We start from the raw sequence: 20,387 nt of genomic DNA on the forward strand, positions 1-20,387 counted from the left end.
GCTTTTCTAGATCACTTTTACACACTTTCTTTTCTTCCCCCTCAAATGTCCAAAATTTCTATCTGCCTCACTCTGACATTTTTGCTTCTTACTTGGATTTTAAAAATAGAAATAATAGAAGAAAACTTCCATAAATGCTTCCCTGCATCCCATCTGCCAAATATCCATACTCATCCTGCTCTGCCATCCCATCCATTGCTACAGGTGGACTGTCTGCTGTCATCTGATGGCAACCTCAAGACTTAAAACTGCCACTGTGGCTCTGAATCCCGTCTGTTCTGACCTCCTTAAAGAGATCATACCAACAATTCTTTCCTCACTCCTATATTCTTTTTTTTTTCCTTTTCTACTAGGTAAATCCCGATCCTCCCACCAGCCATCATCCCATTCCTGTGACCCCCTCTACAGCAAAATGTCTAGAACATGTGTCTGTTCCTGTTGTGCCCCCTTCCTTTCCTGTTTTAGCTGACAGTCACCCCCACATTGCATGGAAGAGAAAGTAAAGACCTTGTCAGCATTGCCAGTGACTTCCACTTGACTAAATGGCATGACCCTTTACTAGTCCTCTTCCTGTTTGACCTGTGAACAGCATTCAGCAGGGCTTGTGATGACCCACTCCTCCTAGAAGTCCCTTTCTTCACTTGGTTTTCAGGACGCCAGTCTTCTGGGTTTCCTCCTTTCCATTGATGGTACTCCCTCTTCCTCCCAACTCCCTCACCTTGGAGAGCCCTTGGGCTCACTCCTTGGACACCCTGCCTTCTCTATGTGACCTCAGTTCCTTGGGAGTGCTCATTCACCTGCAGAGTTTCACAGACCATCTGTATCTGACATCTACGGCATTTGTCATCTCCAGCCTTTGCTTCTCTGAAATCCCAACTACCTACTCAATGTCTCCATTTAGAAGTCCAACAGATGCATCAAATCCTAATGTGTCAAAAACACATTCCTGGTCTCCCTTCAAGAATGTACTCTACCCAGTTCTTCCCCACATGAGTTCATGGCAGCTCCATTCTTCCTCAAGCCCCAAACCTGGGAGTCATCCTGATGCCTCTTTTTGCTCTCACAACCCCACAGCCGATCCATTAAGAAACTGATTGGAGGGATGCCTAGGTGGCTTAGCGGTTAAGCGCCTGCCTTCAGCCCAGGGTGTGATCCCAGAGTCCAGGATCAAGTCCCACATCAGGCTCCCTGCATGGAGCCTGCTTCTCCCTCAGCCTGTGTCTCTGCCTCTCTCTCTGTGTCTCTCATGAATAAATAAATAAAATCTTAAAAAAAAAAAAAAGAATCCGATTGGCCGAGCCTTCAAAATGTATGTAGAACCAAACCCTCTCTTACTATCTCCTCCATTCCCCTAGGTGCCAAACCATTGTCCTTGTATTATAGCATGGACTTGCCAACCCATCCCCCTTTTCACTTTTGCCCCCCTCCAGTCTATTCTTAGCACATCAGCTGGAGCACTTCTACTAAAAAATGTGTCCGACCATTTCTCTCCCTTTGCTCAGAACCGCAAAGTGATTTCCATTCATCTGCGAGTAAAAAATCAAAATCCCATAGACAAGGCTGCATGTGGTCTTGTCCCCTTTTACTGACCTCTACTCTTTTTGCTCACCCAGTTCCAGTTTCATGAACCTCCCTGGTACTCCTTGATCACACTAGGCAGGGCTCCCACCTCACAGCCTTTGCACTGGCTGTTCCTTCTATCTACAATATACTTCCCCCAAGGATCTGCATAGCACTCTCCCTATCCTCCCATCTTTGTTTAAATGTTACTTGTCACTTGATTTATCATTATAATCGGTCCAGCCCACACTCTTGGTCCTCCTTACCTGCTTTATTTATTTCTTTTTAAAAATATTTTTGAAACATTTTACTTATTTGTTTTCATGAGAAACACGGAGAGAGGCAGAAACATTGGCAGAGGGAGAAGCAGGCTCCCTGTGGGGGGAGCCTGATGTGGGACTCAATTCCAGGACTCCGGAATCACAACCTGAGCCAAAGGCAGACGTTCAACCACTGAGCCACCCAGGCATAACCTTTTTACTTTATTTTTGCAGAATGTTTTGTTTATTGACTCTCCCCTAAAATATAAACTTTGTGAGATCAGGAATCCTTATCTGTTTTCTTCACTGATATACCTTCACAGCACCTAGAGCACCACCAACACACGGTAGATGCTCAACAAATACTCATTGAATAAATGAATGAGTACCTTTTTGTCTCAGAAATAGTTCATATTCATTATTTTTCTACCACTCAAAGCCCTCAAAAATCCATTCTGAGCCCACTTCCCACTTTTTCTTCCTATATGCCAGAACCTCCAGAGGATGGTGGCTATAAAAAGACCAGATAAGGGGCGCCTGGGTGGTACAGTTGGTTAAGTGTCTGACTCTTGGTTTCAGTTTAGGTCATGATCTCAGGGTCACGAGGTCAAGCCCAGGGTCAGGCTCCGCACTCAGCACAGAGTCTGCTTGAGAGTCTCTCTCCCTCTCCCTTTGCTCCTCCCACTCATGTCCGTTCTCTCTCTCTCTCAAATAAATAATTTTTTTTAAAGAAATGGCTCCTGCCTTTGAGATCCTAGGAATATTCTTCATTCTCTCTCTCCTGTTAGGTCTTCTGCCTTGGGTCCGAGAGCATCTTTTCTTATCACGAATGAGTAGAGCTCAATTTGTAACATTTCATTTGTTGGTACTCTCTGCCCACCTGTCCTTGTAAATTCTCAGTTCAGCGATTGTTTCCAGAATCACCAAGCAAGAGTCAACCTCTTAGATTTCCCCTGCTGGGTCCAGGTGCTCTGTTTTGTAGCCACATGGACTTCTTGGTCATATATAGGACCCAACCAGTCAAATGAGTCTTTATTTTCATTATTTACTCAATTATTACATTTCCTGGGGTTTTTTCCTGCTATTCTTTCCATTAACTGTGAGATTTGACAGGCAGCATTTCCTAGTAAGTTACATTAACTACAACTTTTTGAATGGCAAGTGATCAAAACCTCCATTTAAAGTAGCTCAGGAGATTCAAGAGCAGCTTGATTCAAGAGCTCGAATGATGTCATAGGACTTGGTCTTTCTCCATCTAGGAACTGCCCCTTCCCTGTATTGACCCTATTCTAAGGTCCCTATGGTAGCAAGATGGCCACAATTGTTCCAGACTAGGAGAAGAGAGAAAGTCCTCTTCACCAAAAAGTTCAGATGACAGACTTTGGCCTGGCTTTCACTGGCTCAGATTTGTTCATGTCCCCCATCTGGATCTAGAAATGAGTACTTCCCCAACCCACCAAAAAAACAAAAACAAAAACAAAAACAAAACCCAGAAGAACCATACCAGATGACCAAAATCAACTAGTGTTTGCCCTATAGGTAGGATGCCCCGTCATACCACCTGGTGACAGATAGGCATCCTTACTTACATTTGTTCTATACTTTGCCTCCAGCCCCTGCGATGGTTTCAATCCCTTTTATTCACCCTGAAAATGAGGGAGGGGCTCCCTCCGAAGAGTTCTGGAGGTAGCTGAGCACACCACGCTGGACACAGTAGGCTGACAGCAGTTTATAAGTCACACATAGCCACAGCACAGAGGAGGGTGCTATGTCACTCGGGGGATGCACTTGGGAATGCAGTTAACCATCAGAAGCTTTGGGTGATGAGCTTGGTGGAATCCAGAGGGTGGAAGTGCACTGGCTCCTGTGGGAAGATGGGATCAGCTTGTGTGAGGCAGTCCACTGGCTGGCAGGGACCCTGTCATTTTACCAGATATCAAGGCACTACATCCTGTTGGTTCTTAATAGTAGGCCCCACAGGGGATCCCTGGGTGGCTCAGCGGTTTGGCGCCTGCCTTCGACCCAGGGAGTGATCCTGGAGTTCTGGGATCAAGTCCCATGTCAGGATCCCTTAGTGGAGCCTGCTTCTCCTCTGCCTGTGTCTCTGCCTCCCTGTCTCTCTGTGTCTCTCATGAATAAATAATAAAATAAAATATATATATATATTTTAAATAGTAGGCCCCACAGCACGGGGGCCTGCAAAATGGTTTCTGGGCCTTTCTTTCTTTTCTTCTTTTTAAGATTTTTTCTTTTTAATTCATTCATGAGAGACACAGAGAGAGAGGCAGAGACACAGGCAGAGGGAGAAACAGGCTCCCTGCAGGGAGCCCGATGGGGGACTCGATCTCAGGACCCCAGGGATCATGTCCCAAGCCAAAGGCAGATGCTCAACCACTGAGCCACCCAGGCATCCCCATCTGGGCCTATCTCAATAGTCTTTCATTAAGGTGTCAGAAGAAGGATGCCCACCCTTGTTGCCCATGCACCTCTGTCTCAGGTGGTTATCCCCATTCTGGCCAATGAGAAGAATCACCTGGACTGGCCCCACGTGCTCCGTCAGGATGTCCAGCGGCACGCCCACAGCCTCCAGTGTGACCTCCTGGTTATCCTCGAGCAAGTGAAGGGGAAAACTTTGCTTCCTCTCCCACTGGGCGCAGCAAAACTGGAGTTTGAGGCTTCTCCCAGCGGGACCATGTAAGTAGCGCCAGCCCGGCCATCTGGGCCTCTGAGACGGGGAGATGCTGGTTTATCTCCATGTTTCCTTTATGACTTTTCTGTTCCCGTCTCCACACCTAGAATTGTTCCACATACAAGCCCACTGTCTGCTCTGTCTGCCAACATCCCCAGACTGTGTTTTTTGCAGATTACCACACTTGCCCCGGTCCCCCTGCCCAAAGTGTCTGAAGGCTATCATGGCAACGTGGCCTTTTTTTCTGCACAGAAGTATTTCAGGCCCGAGAGCAGCCACACTGATTTCACTATTTTGCTTATCAGGACAGTGTCTCATCCTTGGCAAAGACCCAGGTCCAGCCTGGGAGACGGTCGTGCCTCTTCCCAGCATTTACGCAGCACATAATGTCACAGAACTAACTCTGAGATTCCACACCCTGTTCCCCCAGCAGCTGGAGATTTCCATCAGGTCTTGGGGATTTTTTTTCCCAAATAGAAACAAATCTGGCTTTGTCAAGACTTGAAGTCCATGTCTCCTGCACCTGGGTAGGCATTAAAACCCCAGCCTCTTCTCCTTTTAGGGGAGGAGATAGCTTTATTTCTGTCCCATAGAGATTTGTTTTTCCTTTTCTTTGAAACCAGCCTGTATTATCTAAATTTTATATATATGTATATATATAATTATAAATTAATCTTCTTTCCAGCACATCTGTGCGTCTGTGGCAATAGGTCACCTTCCTGCATGAGCACAGTCGGCCCTATTGCCAGTATTTTGCAAATGTATTACTGTCATCACTTATATTTTCAGGGGCTGTGATTGGATCTTGAGGAAAAAGTAACGCATGGGATGCCAGTGTACTTTATAATGAGTTTTCGCTATTGGAAGTAATTTGCTACATATATAATTTGAAGCAATTTCCCAGTTAACTAGAAAACGTAACACGGTTTAATAAAAATATTCAATTTTTGAAATAAATAAATTCAAATTACCCTTTTCCTGTTCCTTTTATATTTTAACATAATAACATTCAGCGTGTATGTGTATATAATCATTACTGGGTTGGTCTCGCTTTGTTCAAATTTGATAATTTCCCAGAAGGCTGGATCGTTATTTCAGGGCGGTATCTTCTCCTCTCAATACCTTCCATAATCGCTTCTGCTGTATCATCGCTCAGCAAATATGAATTTAATTAAATTAAGTGAAGGTGGGTATCTGGCATGAAAATGCGGGTGATAGATTCTCTTTCTGGGTCACTTGTGTCTTGGGTTCTTGGCATGAACAGCTGTCCATGAAGGCTTTGTGGAAAGACCACCAAAATGCGTTCTGGATGTTTAATCCCTTCTGAAACACCTCGAGGTTTCTTCACGTAGTGATTTTTGAAAAGCTCTATGAGGGGGAATGCTGACTCCCCCGCCTTCTGGAAAAGTGAGGATATAATGAAATCACCCATGGGCTGCAGACAGCTGATTCTGTGCCTCGTGGAGGATGGAGCCTACCTCCTCTTGCTGCAAAAACTAAGGGATGCAAAGAAAAAGGCAGAACTAAGACCCAGTGAGGGAATTGGCAGAGAGGTCAATGTGGCTCAGGTCAATGTGGCTCAGTGTGGAGACCAGCTTTCTCCTAGGATGAGTTGATCTACTAAGGATCGCGTTGCTTTATCAAGTAGGAAGCTGGCTGACATTGGTGACACTCAAGCAAGGGGTGGATGGTCACCCGAATATTTTCTGTCCAGTGTATTCCTTTTTTAAAAAAGCATTTTAAAAAAGATTTTATTTATTTATTCATTCATGAGCGATACAGGCAGAGAGAGAAGCAGGCTCCATGGAGGGAGCCAGATGTGGGACCCGATCCTGGGTCCCCAGGATCACACCTTGGGCTGAAGGTGGCGCCAAACCGCTGAGCCACCCAGGCTGCCCTATTCCTTTTTTTTTTTTTTTTTTTAAGATTTTATTTATTTATTCATAAGAGACACACAGAGAGAGGCAGAGACATAGGCAGAGGGAGAAGCAGGCTCCCTGCAGGGAGCCCAATGTGGGACTCGATCCCAGAACTCCAGGATCATACCCTGAGCTGAAGACATGCTCAACCACAGAGCCACCCAAGTGCTGCAGTCCAGTGTATTCCTGCACTGACAGAAAGGCCCAGTTGGATTAGACTCCAAGATATTGGTGAATTCTCAAACCTTGAAATAATCATGTATACACATCTGATGAGAGAGGATCCAAATTTTTTTTTATGACCCCCACATTAGAGGCTGTCAACCAATAAAAGTTGAGAATACCCAGACTAGGTCAGATTTCCCACCGATTTTTTAAAGCCTTGGACTTTTGTTTGGGGGACACCTGGAGTTATTTCCAGTATCCTAGGAGATTCATTGTCTTTCACAGCTTGGATTGCACAGATAAGTCCATCATCTACACCCTTGAGTCGGCCGTGATTCAGTGGAGCCGCCAAGTCCAAGTGGTGCTCAAGAGAGAGTCGGCCCAGGCACTTCTGCAAGGGGAGAGCCCCACCCCTAAGGTGGAGTTGGAATTCTGGAAGAGCAGGTAGGCGCATGCTCAGATCCTGGGGTGTAGCTGTCTTACAGAGGACCAGTGGCCTGAGGTGGGGGGTAAGGGGCAGCCCCTGATCTGGTCCCACCCCCAGGTGCCCCTTGTCCCCCCTGGAGTGGGTAGGCAGCCTTGACTGTTTAGGTCAATATGGGTTTCCTGTGCCCTGGAGGATGCACACTTCCCCTGGGTTTCAATAGACTTCCCTCCTTTCTTGAGCTATTTCCTCAAAGGCTCCTTCAACCCGATGTAAACTTTAAAAAAAAATTTTTTTTTTAAGATTTTATTTATTCATGAGACACAGAGAGACAGAGAGAGAGACAGAGAGAGAGAGAGGAACAGACACAGGCAGAGGGAGAAGTAGGCTCCATGCAGGGAGCCTGACGTGGGACTGGATCCTGGTCTCCAGGCTCACACCCTGGGCTGAAGGTGGTGCTAAACCGCTGAGCCACCTGGGCTGCCCAACCCAATGTAAAATTAATGAACTCCCTTTCATGGTTTGCTTCTGCTCATCTGCTCCCTCCTCCTTGGACCAGTCAAAGCTGTGTGCACACGCTTTTTGTCAGGATCCAGAGGAAGAGAGGGGACTTGGCAGTGGGCTGCCAGCAGAATGGCCTTTCCTGAATCCCTGGCGATCACTAGCAGGGCTGGAAAGCCCATCCCCCCCAGTGTCCCAGACCCACAGGATTCCAGAAAGGCCCGACCATTGATTCTGGTCTTCCTCTCCCTTGCTTCCACTCTTCTATTTATCATCGTGCTGCATGTTGAATGGAGAGAGTCCGTGTCATAGGACCATGCCCAGATGCCCCATCCTCTGGTCCCATCTCTGACCATTCTTCTGACCCGCTACGGGTCCATCTCCAGCAGCTGTGTTCTGACACCTCTCTCATCCCACCCTGCACCTTACTGCAAGAGCTAATGACTTCCAGCTGCCACCCTCCTGCACCACCAGATGGTCAGAACAGGGTTCTGCTACCTGCTACCTCCTGGAGCTGCCCCTTTGAACCTGCTCAAACCTTCCCAATTCAGGTTTTGCCCTCACTGTTCTGGGAACAGATGCCCTCCTCCATGGCTCTGGAGCCAGCTTCTGTGGAAGCAGCTGGAAGCAGGGCTCTCTCTGTCTGAGTGTCTCTGTCATCACGGCATGCCCCGGGTTCCCAGAGGTCCATCTGGACTCACCCTTCTCCATGGTGTTGTAGGTCTGAGGATCTGGAATACATTTATAATCAACTGAGAATGATAGAAGTGAGGGGCATGGCCAGGCTCCTGGACAAGCTTCAGAGCAGCTACTTTGCAGCTTTCCAAGCCATGTTCAGAGACGTCCAAGCAGGTGAGAACCAGCAAGTATGTTCATAAATACATTGGAGTCGAATTTCTCATGGAGTGCTGCATTATCTGCTCTCTCTGATTTCCACAGCTCACGGTTCTTCAAACTGGCCAACCTGACACCATATAGCTTGGTGGCAGGAACGCCAAGTCTGGAAACAGGAAAGCAGCTACCTTGGACTCAGTTTGCATTGCCAGTGCTTTGTGACCTTGGCAAAGTCACCTAACCTCTCTGGGCATTAGCGTGTAACCATGGCTGTGGTGCTCACACTTCCCACACAGGTGTCCCTGCGCTGCTGTGGGATGAGATAGTGGAAGCACCTTATTGACTGTAGTGTGCTGTCCCCATGCACGCTGGAGTCTCACTTCCAGAATTTGGGCCCCTCTAGTCCTAGCTCCTCGAGAAGTCTCCGTTCCATTTCTAGCTCCATTCTGCTTTTTCTCTTCCTGCTTTTGGATGGGACTGCAATCTTCCTGGCCGTCAGAGCCCCAGACAAGATCAGCCCCTTGTCAAAATTGCAAAGCCAACAAAGTCTATAATTAGAAGTAGGTAAATTTTTTCCAGGGCTCCCTCGCCCCTCTCCCCTTGTCCGTGCACTTTGTTTCTTTCCCTTCTCCTATCAAACTTCCTCCAGCCCTTGGCATTGGAGGTCAGAATGTGCTTTTGAAGATGTTTGCGATGTCATGGAATTTAAGCTTAATCCAAACAGTGATTTTTCGAACATTTTTTCCCTATCAGAACTCTTTCTCACAGTACAATCTTCCATGTAAGTTCAAAATAGAAAACTAATCAAGGTACATTTGCTCTGTGAAAGAGGGGTGTGTCCTGCATCCAGAGCCCATTGGTGGGTCCCCTGCCCCACCATCTCTTTGTCGTGGCGTGGGGCTTGGAAACCCCTCAGCTGTAGAAATAAAGGTTCCAGGTGGGGTTCCTGATGTGTCCTGAACAACAGAGGTGATCTGCATAACAGGCTAGTCTTCGAGGTCCTTTTGGGTCTAAGACATTATCATAGGCATGGCTCCACCAAATCCCTCTTAGGGTCCCTGTTTATTGCTTCACTGGGAGATTTTGTGCCCCAAAGGAAAGCCAACAGTTTTTCCTAATTTATAAGTCAGCTCAAATGGGACAGGTGTCCCCAAAAGTGTGTGTGAACCACTACTGGTGTGACAGATGGCTGCGAGAGACGTATGGACAGGTATATTTTAAAACTGTGTTAAAGGGTGACTGTTTTTGGCAAGTGATATTACCTGCTTTCCATTCAGGGTAGTGATTTGAAGTCTTCACATTGTATGATTTTATTCAGGTTAAAATGTGAGTCAACTTAGAAGCACAAAGTAAGTAATATTATGGGATGTGCAGGCATGACACCTGTCATAAAGGAGTCATGCAGATGGCTGGAATGTGAAGCTCTGAAATAAAGCTTCATGCAGGGAAAGTATATTTGCGAGTTGGTTATTTAGAACCCCGAATATATTTTTCACATTAATAGATTAGACTGTAATCATTTTCATTGATTGATAGTCATAAAAGATTTGGTTTCCCTGGAGGACTTCAGAAAGCTCTTTGCAGTAGAGTCTTATGCTGGTTATGATAGAAATGAGAAAAAAACAATACCATAATAATAATAACAGATGAACACTACAGTAAAATTAGAAATCCTTGAAATGTATAACTGAATTCTGATGAGGCAAGGAAAGGAATTTTTTTTTTTGAGAGAGAGAAAGAGCAAGAGCTAGCAGGGCAGAGGGGCAGAGGGAAAGAGAGAGAATCTCAAACAGACTCCTTGCTGAGCACAGAGCCAGATGTGGGGGGCTTAATCTCATGACCTTCAGATCATGACCTTGAGCTGAAACCAAGAGTCAAGAGTCAGATGCTTAAATGACTGAGCCACCCAGGTGCCCCAAATGAATTTTGATTACAGGAGTTAGGCAAAGGCTTGGTTCGAAATTTTGCTGGGATGGGGCACCTGGGTGGCTCAGTGGTTGAGCTTCTGCCTTTGGATCAGGGCGTGATCTCAGGGTCCTGGTATCGAGTCCCGCATTGGGCTCCCTGCAGGGAGCCTGCTTCTCCCTCTGCCTGTGTCTCTGCCTCTCTTTGTGTGTCTCTAATGAATAAATATATAAAATCTTTTTTTTAAAAAAAAATAAATTTTGATGAGGTTTCTTGAGAATAAAAAGATCTTAGAGGGGCACCTGGCAGGCTCAGTTGGTGGCCCTTGCGACTCTTGACCTCAGGGTAGGTGCAGACTTAAAAATAACAACTTAAAATTGCTTTTAAAAAGATTTTAGAGGCTGGTAATTGATCTTCTCATCTCTAATTTAATTTCAGAGCATCTGTCTCTCTCGATCCTAGAAAGACCCACTATGTGTGTTACTCGTATTGGTCATGATCAGGGTAGTTGTTTGGCTCACTGGTGGACTGGAGAGAGGGAGAGGAAAAGATATAGTCCTGGATTGGTGGGCATGAATTGGAGAACAGTGGGAAGGAAAGAAGGAGGTTCAAAAAGGTGGAGGAAACAGTGTGGGAACAAGATGGTTAGAAGTGAATCAGGCAGTAAAGACCCTTGGGCCACAGAGAAGCAATAGGTCCCTGCATGAGACGGACCTGCTGGACCCCAGGGGGCAGGGCTGGCATAGTACAGCCTGGCTGCCAATCAACATGTGTAGGTCAGTGTCCAGTGGTGGGCAGGAGCCAGCTGGGACTGGCCTGCAGTTTTTTGTGAGAGCCTGCTGTATGCAACTTTTACCAACTTCCCACTCCCAACGCTCAGAAAAGTCCACTTGGTAGCTAGAAATCAGACCTGGTGGGAAGATTGGCAATATCTATATCCCAGAAACTGGCAAATGCTACATGTCATAAAGGCTTTTGTCCCCAAAGAGCCTGTTGTCGACGAATGACCAGCAAGGCACTTGGCATCCCCATGCAACTGGCTGTTCATATTTATAGTTTTTAAGAAGTGGGACCTTAACTTTGTTCATGTCTTTTTTCACCTGCCTTAGGAGCCAGTTTGAGATAGCACCCTGGACTGGGTGAGCCAGCCCTCAACCACTGTGTCTTTATTTTTTTTATTTCTTTTTAAAGATTTTATTTATTTATTCATGAGAGAGAGAGAGAGACAGGCAGAGGGGGAAGCAGACTTCCTGCAGGGAGCCCAATGTGCGACTCGATCCCAGGACCCCGGGATCATGGCCTGAGTCAAAGACAGACGATCAACCACTGAGCCACCCAGGCGTCCTAAATACTGTGTCTTTAAAAATCAGGGGAATGCCTATTTATATGATTAAAGGAGGGTTTGCTTTTTTTAAAAAAGTGTCATAAAGAGAAGGCTTCTCTGGCCCAATGTCCTTGGCCTCCTTTCTCACAGCACCTGCCCATTAACAGCTGCTGGAGCTGTGTATCCTCCACCCCCACACAGTGGTCTGGGTGTTCTCACCACTCCCCCATCATTCAGCATGCTTTCTGACTTTCAAAAACTTGATTCGCATACGACTTCCCATTTGGGATAGAAAATACAAATGTACACATCCCAAGTTCCTGGTGGAGCGAGCCCCATAGCCATTAAGCTGGGGTTTAACCCCGTAAACCTGGGGTCATCTTGCTTTTAGGACTGGCCGACTCACATAGGTTTCGATTTCTTCATTTTTAAAAAATATTTATTTGAGAGGGGGAGAGAGAGAGAGGGAGAGAGAGAGACACACACACAAGTGGAGGGGGCAGAGGCAGAGGGAGACGAAGAAGCAGATTCCCCGCTGAGCAGGGAGCTTGGTGCGGGGGGTTCAATCGCACAACCCCCGAGGATCATGACCTGAGCTGAAACCAAGAGTTGGACACTTAACCGGCTGAGCCACCAGGCGCCCCTGATCCCTTTACTTATAAAGTGGGAGTGATGACGCTACCACACAATGTTTGCAATGTCTAGTGAGCAACACAATGCCTGGCGTGTTGAAACGAGACAGCGCATATTTTGAGTGTCCTTTAGGATGAACACGGAGCTTCATCCACATGCTGTAACCTAAGACCATCTGGTCTCATGGGATAGTGCCTGATTATCTGCCCAGGAAAGAACCAGCCTTCATATGTGTCTCCCTCCAGATCAGTTTTGCTTCCTCTCCATTGATATGCAGAATGAGTCCCCAGCACACCTGGGGTTCCCGCTTTCCCCTCTCGGCCCCCCACACAGTAACTTATAAAAAGCACCTCTTTTCTCCTTGGCTGTGTTCAAAGGAAATGGTAGCAGATTTTTCCTGGCTTGAAAACCAGTAGAACCTTGCCGTAACCAGCCCGTGCTCTCTCTCTGTTCCCTGTGACTGCTCCTCACTATGGGCTCATCAGTGAGATACTTTATTAGCAAATGTTTGTCAGAGACGTTACCTGCTCTGGTCCAGGCACCATGCTAGCTGCCTACGGATTCTGTTCACCTTCAAGAGAACTCTTTAAATTAGTGTTCAGCCTATTTTTTTTAAGATTTTATTTATTTATTCATGAGAGACACACAGAGAGAGATGCAGAGACACAGGCAGAGGGAGAAGCAGGCTCCCTGCAGGGAGCTCGATGCGGAACTCGATCCCAGGACCCTGGGATTATAACCTGAGCCAAAGGCAGACACTCAACCATTGAGCCACCCAGGTGCCCCTGTTCAGCCTATTTCTGAGGTTAGAGAGGTTGAACATGCCCTGAGGTCCTGCCACAGGGAAATGGTAGGGGCAGCATTTGAAGGCAGGTCTTCCTGACTCTAATGCTTGTCCTTCGTCACCTACTTCGTGGTCTCGGACCTAGCAGCAGCAGAGGATCTTCTGCACATCGGGCACCTGACTGGAGCTAGCAGAGCCAAGCAGAAGTCCAGATGCAGGACTTTTGTAAGAGATGCTTCTAGGACCATTATTTCAGCCGCCCAGAAATCATAGCCACTGCTCCACAGATCCTTTGTTCCCAGGCACCAGGGCTCCACTGGGTGGGTATGAGCCCCAAGCAGGGAGGGTGACCCCCTGCCATTCGTCCCAGCCCTGGCAGAGGCCCAGGACATCCGAATACACCTGATGCCACTCTCGCACCACCTGGAGATCCTCGAGAGCCTGGAGTTTCCCGAGGTGAAGCCACGGCTGCAGCCTCTGCTCCACGTGGTCTGTCTCATCTGGGCTACATGCGCGTCCTACCGCTCTCCGGGGCGGCTCACCGTGCTGCTTCAAGAGATCTGCAACCTCCTCATCCAGCAGGTCAGGCATCTGGGACTCCTGGCAGCCTTCCCCAGGGGGTAGGGTTCGTAATTTTTTCAGGGCAGGGAAATAATGATGGTCCAAAGGATTCTCACACTTCAGTTATTTTACCGTCACTGCCAATAAGCCACAAAGACATTTTCAATGATGCAGGAATACGTGGGAAGACCAGTCTTCCTTTCCCCTTTGCCCACGACCCAGGGTCAGGCAAAGGATGGGTGTGGTGGGTTTCAACCTCTGTGATCTGTGCCCACGGTCGGTGGCAAAGCCCAATAGGTAAGAATGCTGCCTCTAGGGCCAGGCGTCCTTGGTGCCAAATTCTGCATCACCACCTGTTAGCTGTGTGTGCCTGGGCAGGTTACTGATCTGCTCTGTGTAATGGCAAAAAAGAAGAGGACCTATCTCAAAAGCTGGCTGGCTGCAACCAATGTGCTCATGCCCTCCACGTGCTAGTCTGTGACTGTGAGCTACACAGAGACAGCTTCTTGGACCACACACTTCACCCTCCTCCTTTTTAGGGACTCTGTTGCAACTCCAGCCAGCACAGCATAAACCTCAAGGGGTCTATCTGTAAACAGAACTAGGGACCTTAGTGAGGCTTGGGGGAATCTGCCTCCTAAATTAGCTTCAATTACCTCTAAGAAGCTGTGACCCTCAGAAAACAATGAACATATATAAAGAGTGATTGGTAACAACTAACCTCTATTAGAGCACATTGTAGCCTGTGACATTCAAGATCTTGGCCACTTTCAGATGAACCCTGTGAGATGGGCAGGGAGAGCCTTATTAATTCATTATTAATATTTAAAGATGTGAGCTAAGGCTCGAGGAGGTTAACTGAGTCACCAAGGATCACCCAAACCAGCTGTGTGACTCCTAGACCAGCACCCTTCCATCACTGCGTGTCTTCCAGCCAAGTCTTCCATCCAAGACTCTTATGGATGAAAGGATAAGAAAATCCAACCCAAAGTAGCAACAGCAAAAAGATAACTTATGGGTTTGTGTACCTCAAAAGCCCAAAGTAGGGCTGGCTCCACCCTGGCTGACAGGAAGGCCTCAGGTAATGTCACCAGGATGTGTTATTTCTGCCCGACCTGTGGTGGTGACGGCAGCTGCCGTGAAGCTTCAGCTTCATAACCTCCTAGGGTCAAGGCTCTTGGGGACAGGTTCAAAGAATTCTTGCTTTTGAATTACTTTACTGTAGAAAGAATGCATACCCAGCCCCAGCCGGCCCAACCAAGGTCACCTCCGGGCCAGTCCTGGACAGTTCAGCTCAAGCCCAGGTCCCAGCCCACCTGTGGAACTGAGGGCGAATTCAGGGGTTTCCTACAGTATGCTTCTGAAAAGTGCTGCTTGGACAATTTTTCAGTTTGGAGTTGGGGGGGAAGGGGTGGGATGGACAGAAATCGTAGGGTGTCCTGCACCCATGCCTGCTAAACGCCCATAATCTGTTTGCTCTGTAGGCGTCTAATTATCTCAGCCCAGAGGGCCTCCTGAGAGGCGAGGTGGAGGAGAGCCAGAGAAAACTGCAAGTGGCGATGGACACGTTAAACTTCTTCAAGCAGGTGTTCCAGGACAGGAGGGAGAATCTGCATACTTACTTTAAAGAGAACCAGGAAGTCCAGGAGTGGGATTTCCAGTCGGCTTTGGTCTTTGTGCGATTGGATGGCTTCCTGGGGCGGCTGGTCGTGGTGCAGGTGGGTGCTGTGGGAGTAAGCAATGAGGGGGATGAATGGGGGAGACCCGGGGGTGGACAGACACTGAATCAGGAAATGTCACTGGGTAGGGGGTTTCTATTAAATGCCACGATAAAAGTGAAATCTGTGTGTGACCTGGTAGAGGAGGAAAGAGGGGCTCCCTACCCCAGAGGGGCTCTGAGAAAGTGGGGAGCACACGAGGAAATAAATTTTGAAACTCCAGTAGGACTTCTCCACAGAAAGGAGCGGGGGAGGGCATGGAGACAGAGAAAATGGAATAATCGAGAAAGCCAGAAGCCGATCTTACAAGAGGCACCCTTTCAATCCTTTGCCAGATCCTGGGGAGTACAACGATTGACCTCTAGGTTTGCCCAAATGTCCCCTCTTCTCATCCCTTCCTCTCTGGGGCAACCACTCCCCCTGCTGTTCGGTCCAGGTGTGCCCGGTCCCAGGCCACCAAGGTGGAATCAGGGCCACCACCCCCTTGCACAGGCTCTCAGGACTGCGGGCAGGGCCTTGGCCCCGGGCACACATGCTAATGATGTGACTTTGCATATAGACAGCTAGTCTAACATTAGGGCATCTAATCTGCTGGGCGTCGGTAAACACAAGCAGTGCTGGCCTCCAGTCTCTCCGGAGTCATTACCCTCACAAGGCTGCTCCTGCTTTCTGAATCAAGGGCACGGATGCATACAAAGCAGTTGCCCCAGTTTAACTAGAGGATGGCTTGAATGTCACCACATCACGTCCTTCTTCCCTTTCTCTCCCCGTCTCCTGTCCTTGGCTCTGGCTTACCTCCCCACTCTCAGGTCAGATCCCACCTCCTCTGTCTTCATCCTTTCTTCCTACCTCTCCCCCTTCCCCTTCTCTCTTCTTTCTTTCTTTCTTTCTTTCTTTCTTTCTTTCTTTCTTTCTTTCTTTCCTTTCTTTTCTTTCTTGCCTTCCTCTTTTTAATTCTTACTGTTTTGTTTTCCTCACCTCTGTATTCAGCCCGTATTTTTATTCCTTTTCCTATGGCTGCCCCTACCCTGCCTTAGCATTTCCTCTCCTCCTCCCTGTTTCTCATCTCCATTTCCAGAATGCTAGCTCTGACGCATCCCCTTGCCCTCTGGCTCCCCCATTGCTCCCCTACTCGGCTCAGTGCAGAGGCTGCGGGGCTATTTTTCTTCTGGGAGTATATTTCATGTGGCCCCATGTATTTCTGTGATCAATCCCTGTTTGAAATGGGATTAATCTGCTCCTCTCCAGCAAGAATTAGCAGAAATCTCACCTTCTTCGTCTTGCCGTTCTAATATGTGGCCACCGAGACATTGGTGGCGGCAATGAACAAATAACACGAGGCTGCATTAGTAAAATGACATCCGTACCCTCACCATTCTGTGTGGCTATGTCCAGGGTTATGTTGTAAAAGGGCTGGCTTTTCCCCTCCATGGTTCCCTTGGATTTTTCCCCCTCTGATTTGTACTGCTTTTCTCTTCGCTCTTTTGCACGAGAAAGTTTTATTGTGCAGATGGACTCTTCCCTCTGGGCACCTGCTAAAGCAAGAGTGGGGGCAGGGCGAGGACGGGGCTGCAGGGCTGGAAGTTGCTGAGCGGAGTCTGCAGGTCTGAGCACAGAATGATTGTGTTCTCAGATTACCATCCAACCCCCCTTCTCCTCCCCTCCCTTTCCCCCCTTCTCCTCCCTTCCTCCCCCTTTGCCTCCTCCCCTTCCTCCTCCCTCTACTCCCCTTGCTCCCCCTCCTCTCCCTCCTCCCCCTCGCCAGATACAGCAGATCTCTTATAGAGCCAACCCTAGGGGAGGGAAGGGAAGAATAGGAAAATCAAGAACTAACATGTTTGGCAGCCTACCTCCAGCCAGAGCTAAGTACCAATGCCCTCACCAAGTGTGACGCATAAATTCACTTGCCCAGTCACACCGTGCAGGGAGCTGTGGTTGGGATTTGTAGCCAGGGGCATGTTGTCTTTCCAGCAGGGAGTCTGAAGGTCCCTGTCCCTCTGTCCTGCTTCCTTCCTTGTGTTGAGAGGGTTTCAGACTGATCTTGTGCTTTTCTTCTGCCCTCATTCGCTTGATTCTGCCCTTTGGGACCCTATTTCTACCACCTGATCCCCACATCTTTTTTTCTAAATAAGTCATTTGGGTCAAATTATAACCCCCCTTCCATGAGAGGGCCTTATTTATTTGACTTTAGGACTTCCTAAGGGAATCCCAAAAGTATATGCCAGCTTTGCAATTGGAACAGTCAAAATTCAAAGAGCTAAAGAGGGGTTCAGCTGCCTCTTGATTCCGTCCCTCACTGTACCTTCCTGTTGGGTGCTCCAGTGCACACTCATGCCCCCCCCCACACACACACCATGTGCATACACACCACAATACATGCACATACCCCAAACACTCACCCCCATGCATATACACGCTCACACTGTATCCATACATATCACGTGCATACACACCCCAAACTCACACATACACCATGTGCATACATGCTCCCACATATAGCATGCACGCCCCCCCCACACACACACCCTCCACACATTTCATTTTTGTGCCGTGGCCACGGAGATGCCGCAGACCCCCTGTTTGTGTTTCTGCCTGCAGCCTCTTCCTTCCGAGCAATGTCCTAAGCAGCTTGGAGAGAACCCTCATTTCTTTCATTATAAAATTGCTGTAAAGCTGTGATTCACTTGGAGACAAAATGATTTCCTGCTGAGGCTTTATGCGAGGTGATTAGCAGGGAGAGAGGTAATCAGCTGACCTAATATGCACCGAGTTTCCTCGCTCCTTTTACCATCTGCAGCCCTCTGCCGCCTGCCTTCATCCCCAGCCTAATTGGGGCGGCTTCCCTTTCAGCCAGGCCCAAGCCTGGGACCGCGCAGGAGACCATTAGCCGCAGAAGGTCAGCCACTGTCGAAAGGTAAAGAAAACAGACTTTTACCCAACGACCTTTTGAGATTCTCCTCTATGAATGCCTGCTTTGTGCTCTCCCTTAATGAATTCTGAAGACATTTCTTTTAAGATCGGGTGGCGTGACCTCTCCTTCCAAAACGGGCCTGTGTTTGCGGGGTTGGTCATCATCCCCACGGTTGACTCCACGCCTCACAGGCCACAGCACAGATGGAGCCCTCCCCCTCCCCCCTATTCAGCTTTGCTCAGTTGTTCCTAGGAATGGGACCCAGTCTGCCAGCCGCCTGCCTGGGACCCTAGGCTCTTTGGGGGATCCGGCTGGGAGGGGGCAGCTGTCTATCCAGCCGTTAGACCTCTCCTGCCCACCAACCTGTTCTAGTGACATCAGCGTGATGATAAATCATGACAGTGGCCCCCACGTATTGAAGCCACACCAGCACATTTGCTGTGACACGCGGTGGCCCAGGGCTAGTCAGGTGGTAGCCCACCACGTGGTATGCACGCACGTGGAAGGAAGGTTTATTTAGGAAGGCAAAGTGTCTTGCTTTACATGTAGCTGGGAAATGGCAGACCAGGGTGGTGGGGCCCAGGGCCTTTGGGCCCTTGGTCCCAAGCTTGTGAACTTTATGTGTCTACTGGCCTGAAGAGCAAAAATGGATATTTCTTCAATGTCATTGAAGCCTCACATGGGCCTTAATGGCCTTTGATCTGTGTTGTGAGGACCTCTAGATAAACAACGAAAGGAACTGACATTCAAATCATGTTAAGAATCAAAGCTGTATACATAAACCACATTCTGTATGTTGGTAAATTGAACACCAATAAAAAATAAATTTATTATTAAAAAAGCTATTAAATGAAAAAAAAAAGAAAGCTGTAGTTGCTATCGTTACGACGAATCTGTTTCGACAGTTGGGAGGCAACTTTCCGCCTGATTCAGGCAGGAACCTGCTCTACAGTGCCTCTGATGTTTGACTTCTACTAAAATCCGTGCCCTGATGGAGAGTTCACTACCTATCTCAACGCCCATTCTACAGTTAGGCATTTCTAGGTGTTAGACGTGCTGCTTTCTTAGGTGGAACCTCATGACGTTGCCATTTCGTATAACTCAATGTGATCAAATACAAGATGCAATCTACAAATTGAGGTCAAATCCACTTTTTCGCCCTGTCCCCTCTTTTGCCTGGTTTGTGCCCGCCACCTAGGACCATGCTAGCTTCTGCCTTGCACTCGATCCAGGCCCTTCAAACATTTAAAAGCACAGTTCCATTGTGCTATGTAATGAATGCTCTTCTCTTGTCTAATTTTTCTTATTTTTTCCAATTGCTCCTGAGTTGTTGGTTCATAGGTTCTCTGCCCACCTGTCATCTTCCCCTGGAAGTGCTGTAGCTCAGTGCAAACTTACAGATTGTATAGTTTTTCTTTTTCTCTTCTTAAAGATTTTATTTATTTATTCACGAGATACACACAGAGAGAGAGGCAGAGACACAGGCAGAGGGAGAAGCAGGCTCCATGCAGGGAGCCCGATGTGGGACTCAATCCCAGGGGTCATGCCCTGAGGCAAAGGCAGACACTCAACCCCTGAGCCACCCAGGTGTCCCTAGTTTTTCATTCAACAAATATTTCTTCAGCGTTGAGTATTCTTCCAGGGTCTGAAGGTACCGTGGTACCTCTGGGGCCCCAAGACCATGCTTCAAGTATTCCTGAGGATAAAACAGTGCCACAAAACACAATCTCGTTTTCCGATGTAATCACGCATATCGAGATGCATCTGTCTTTTAACGTGGTTAGAGAGTCTTTGCTTCAAAAACTGAAATTGACTTCCACGGAATTAGGAAAGATAAGTACCCAGGTGACATTCCACCGCACAAATCCCTTTCTCCTATCACACTGATTACAACTAAACACTTTTTGAATGATTTGATTTACTATTTAAGTCAATTTCATTTAAATCAAATTCATTTCTGTTTTCCTCCATGTATATGAAGTCGAAACGGGTTTTTAAGTGAAGATTGCCCCATTTCCCACTGTCAGAGATAAGACCGCCAGTCTGGGTGTGTGTCTTCCTTCCCCCTGGCTGGTTCTCTCCTCTTTTCTCCTGCCTGACCCTGAGCATAGCCGACCACAAAGGTCAGATGGGCTGCCCCAGGCTGCAAGGGGCCCTCCTAGCAACATGGGCAAACCAGCCCCACTTCGCACTTCCTGG

The 20,387-nt window shown here is 47.9% G+C and overlaps 1 protein-coding gene across 1 annotated transcript in view; it reads left to right on the forward strand.

Annotated features, from left to right (window-relative positions):
* DNAH9 (dynein axonemal heavy chain 9) overlaps positions 1-20,387 on the forward strand; it is a 325,725-nt gene that overhangs the window by 4,413 nt on the left and 300,925 nt on the right. Inside the window, exons 2-6 of the mRNA XM_072730369.1 lie at positions 4,318-4,514; positions 6,879-7,037; positions 8,240-8,370; positions 13,369-13,580; positions 15,044-15,277. Of these exons, the coding sequence (XP_072586470.1) occupies positions 4,318-4,514; positions 6,879-7,037; positions 8,240-8,370; positions 13,369-13,580; positions 15,044-15,277 (933 nt within the window). The remainder of the gene's footprint in view (positions 1-4,317; positions 4,515-6,878; positions 7,038-8,239; positions 8,371-13,368; positions 13,581-15,043; positions 15,278-20,387) is intronic.

The sequence above is a fragment of the Vulpes vulpes genome, chromosome 12 (genome assembly GCF_048418805.1).
Source record: "Vulpes vulpes isolate BD-2025 chromosome 12, VulVul3, whole genome shotgun sequence".
Lineage (NCBI taxonomy): Eukaryota > Metazoa > Chordata > Mammalia > Carnivora > Canidae > Vulpes > Vulpes vulpes.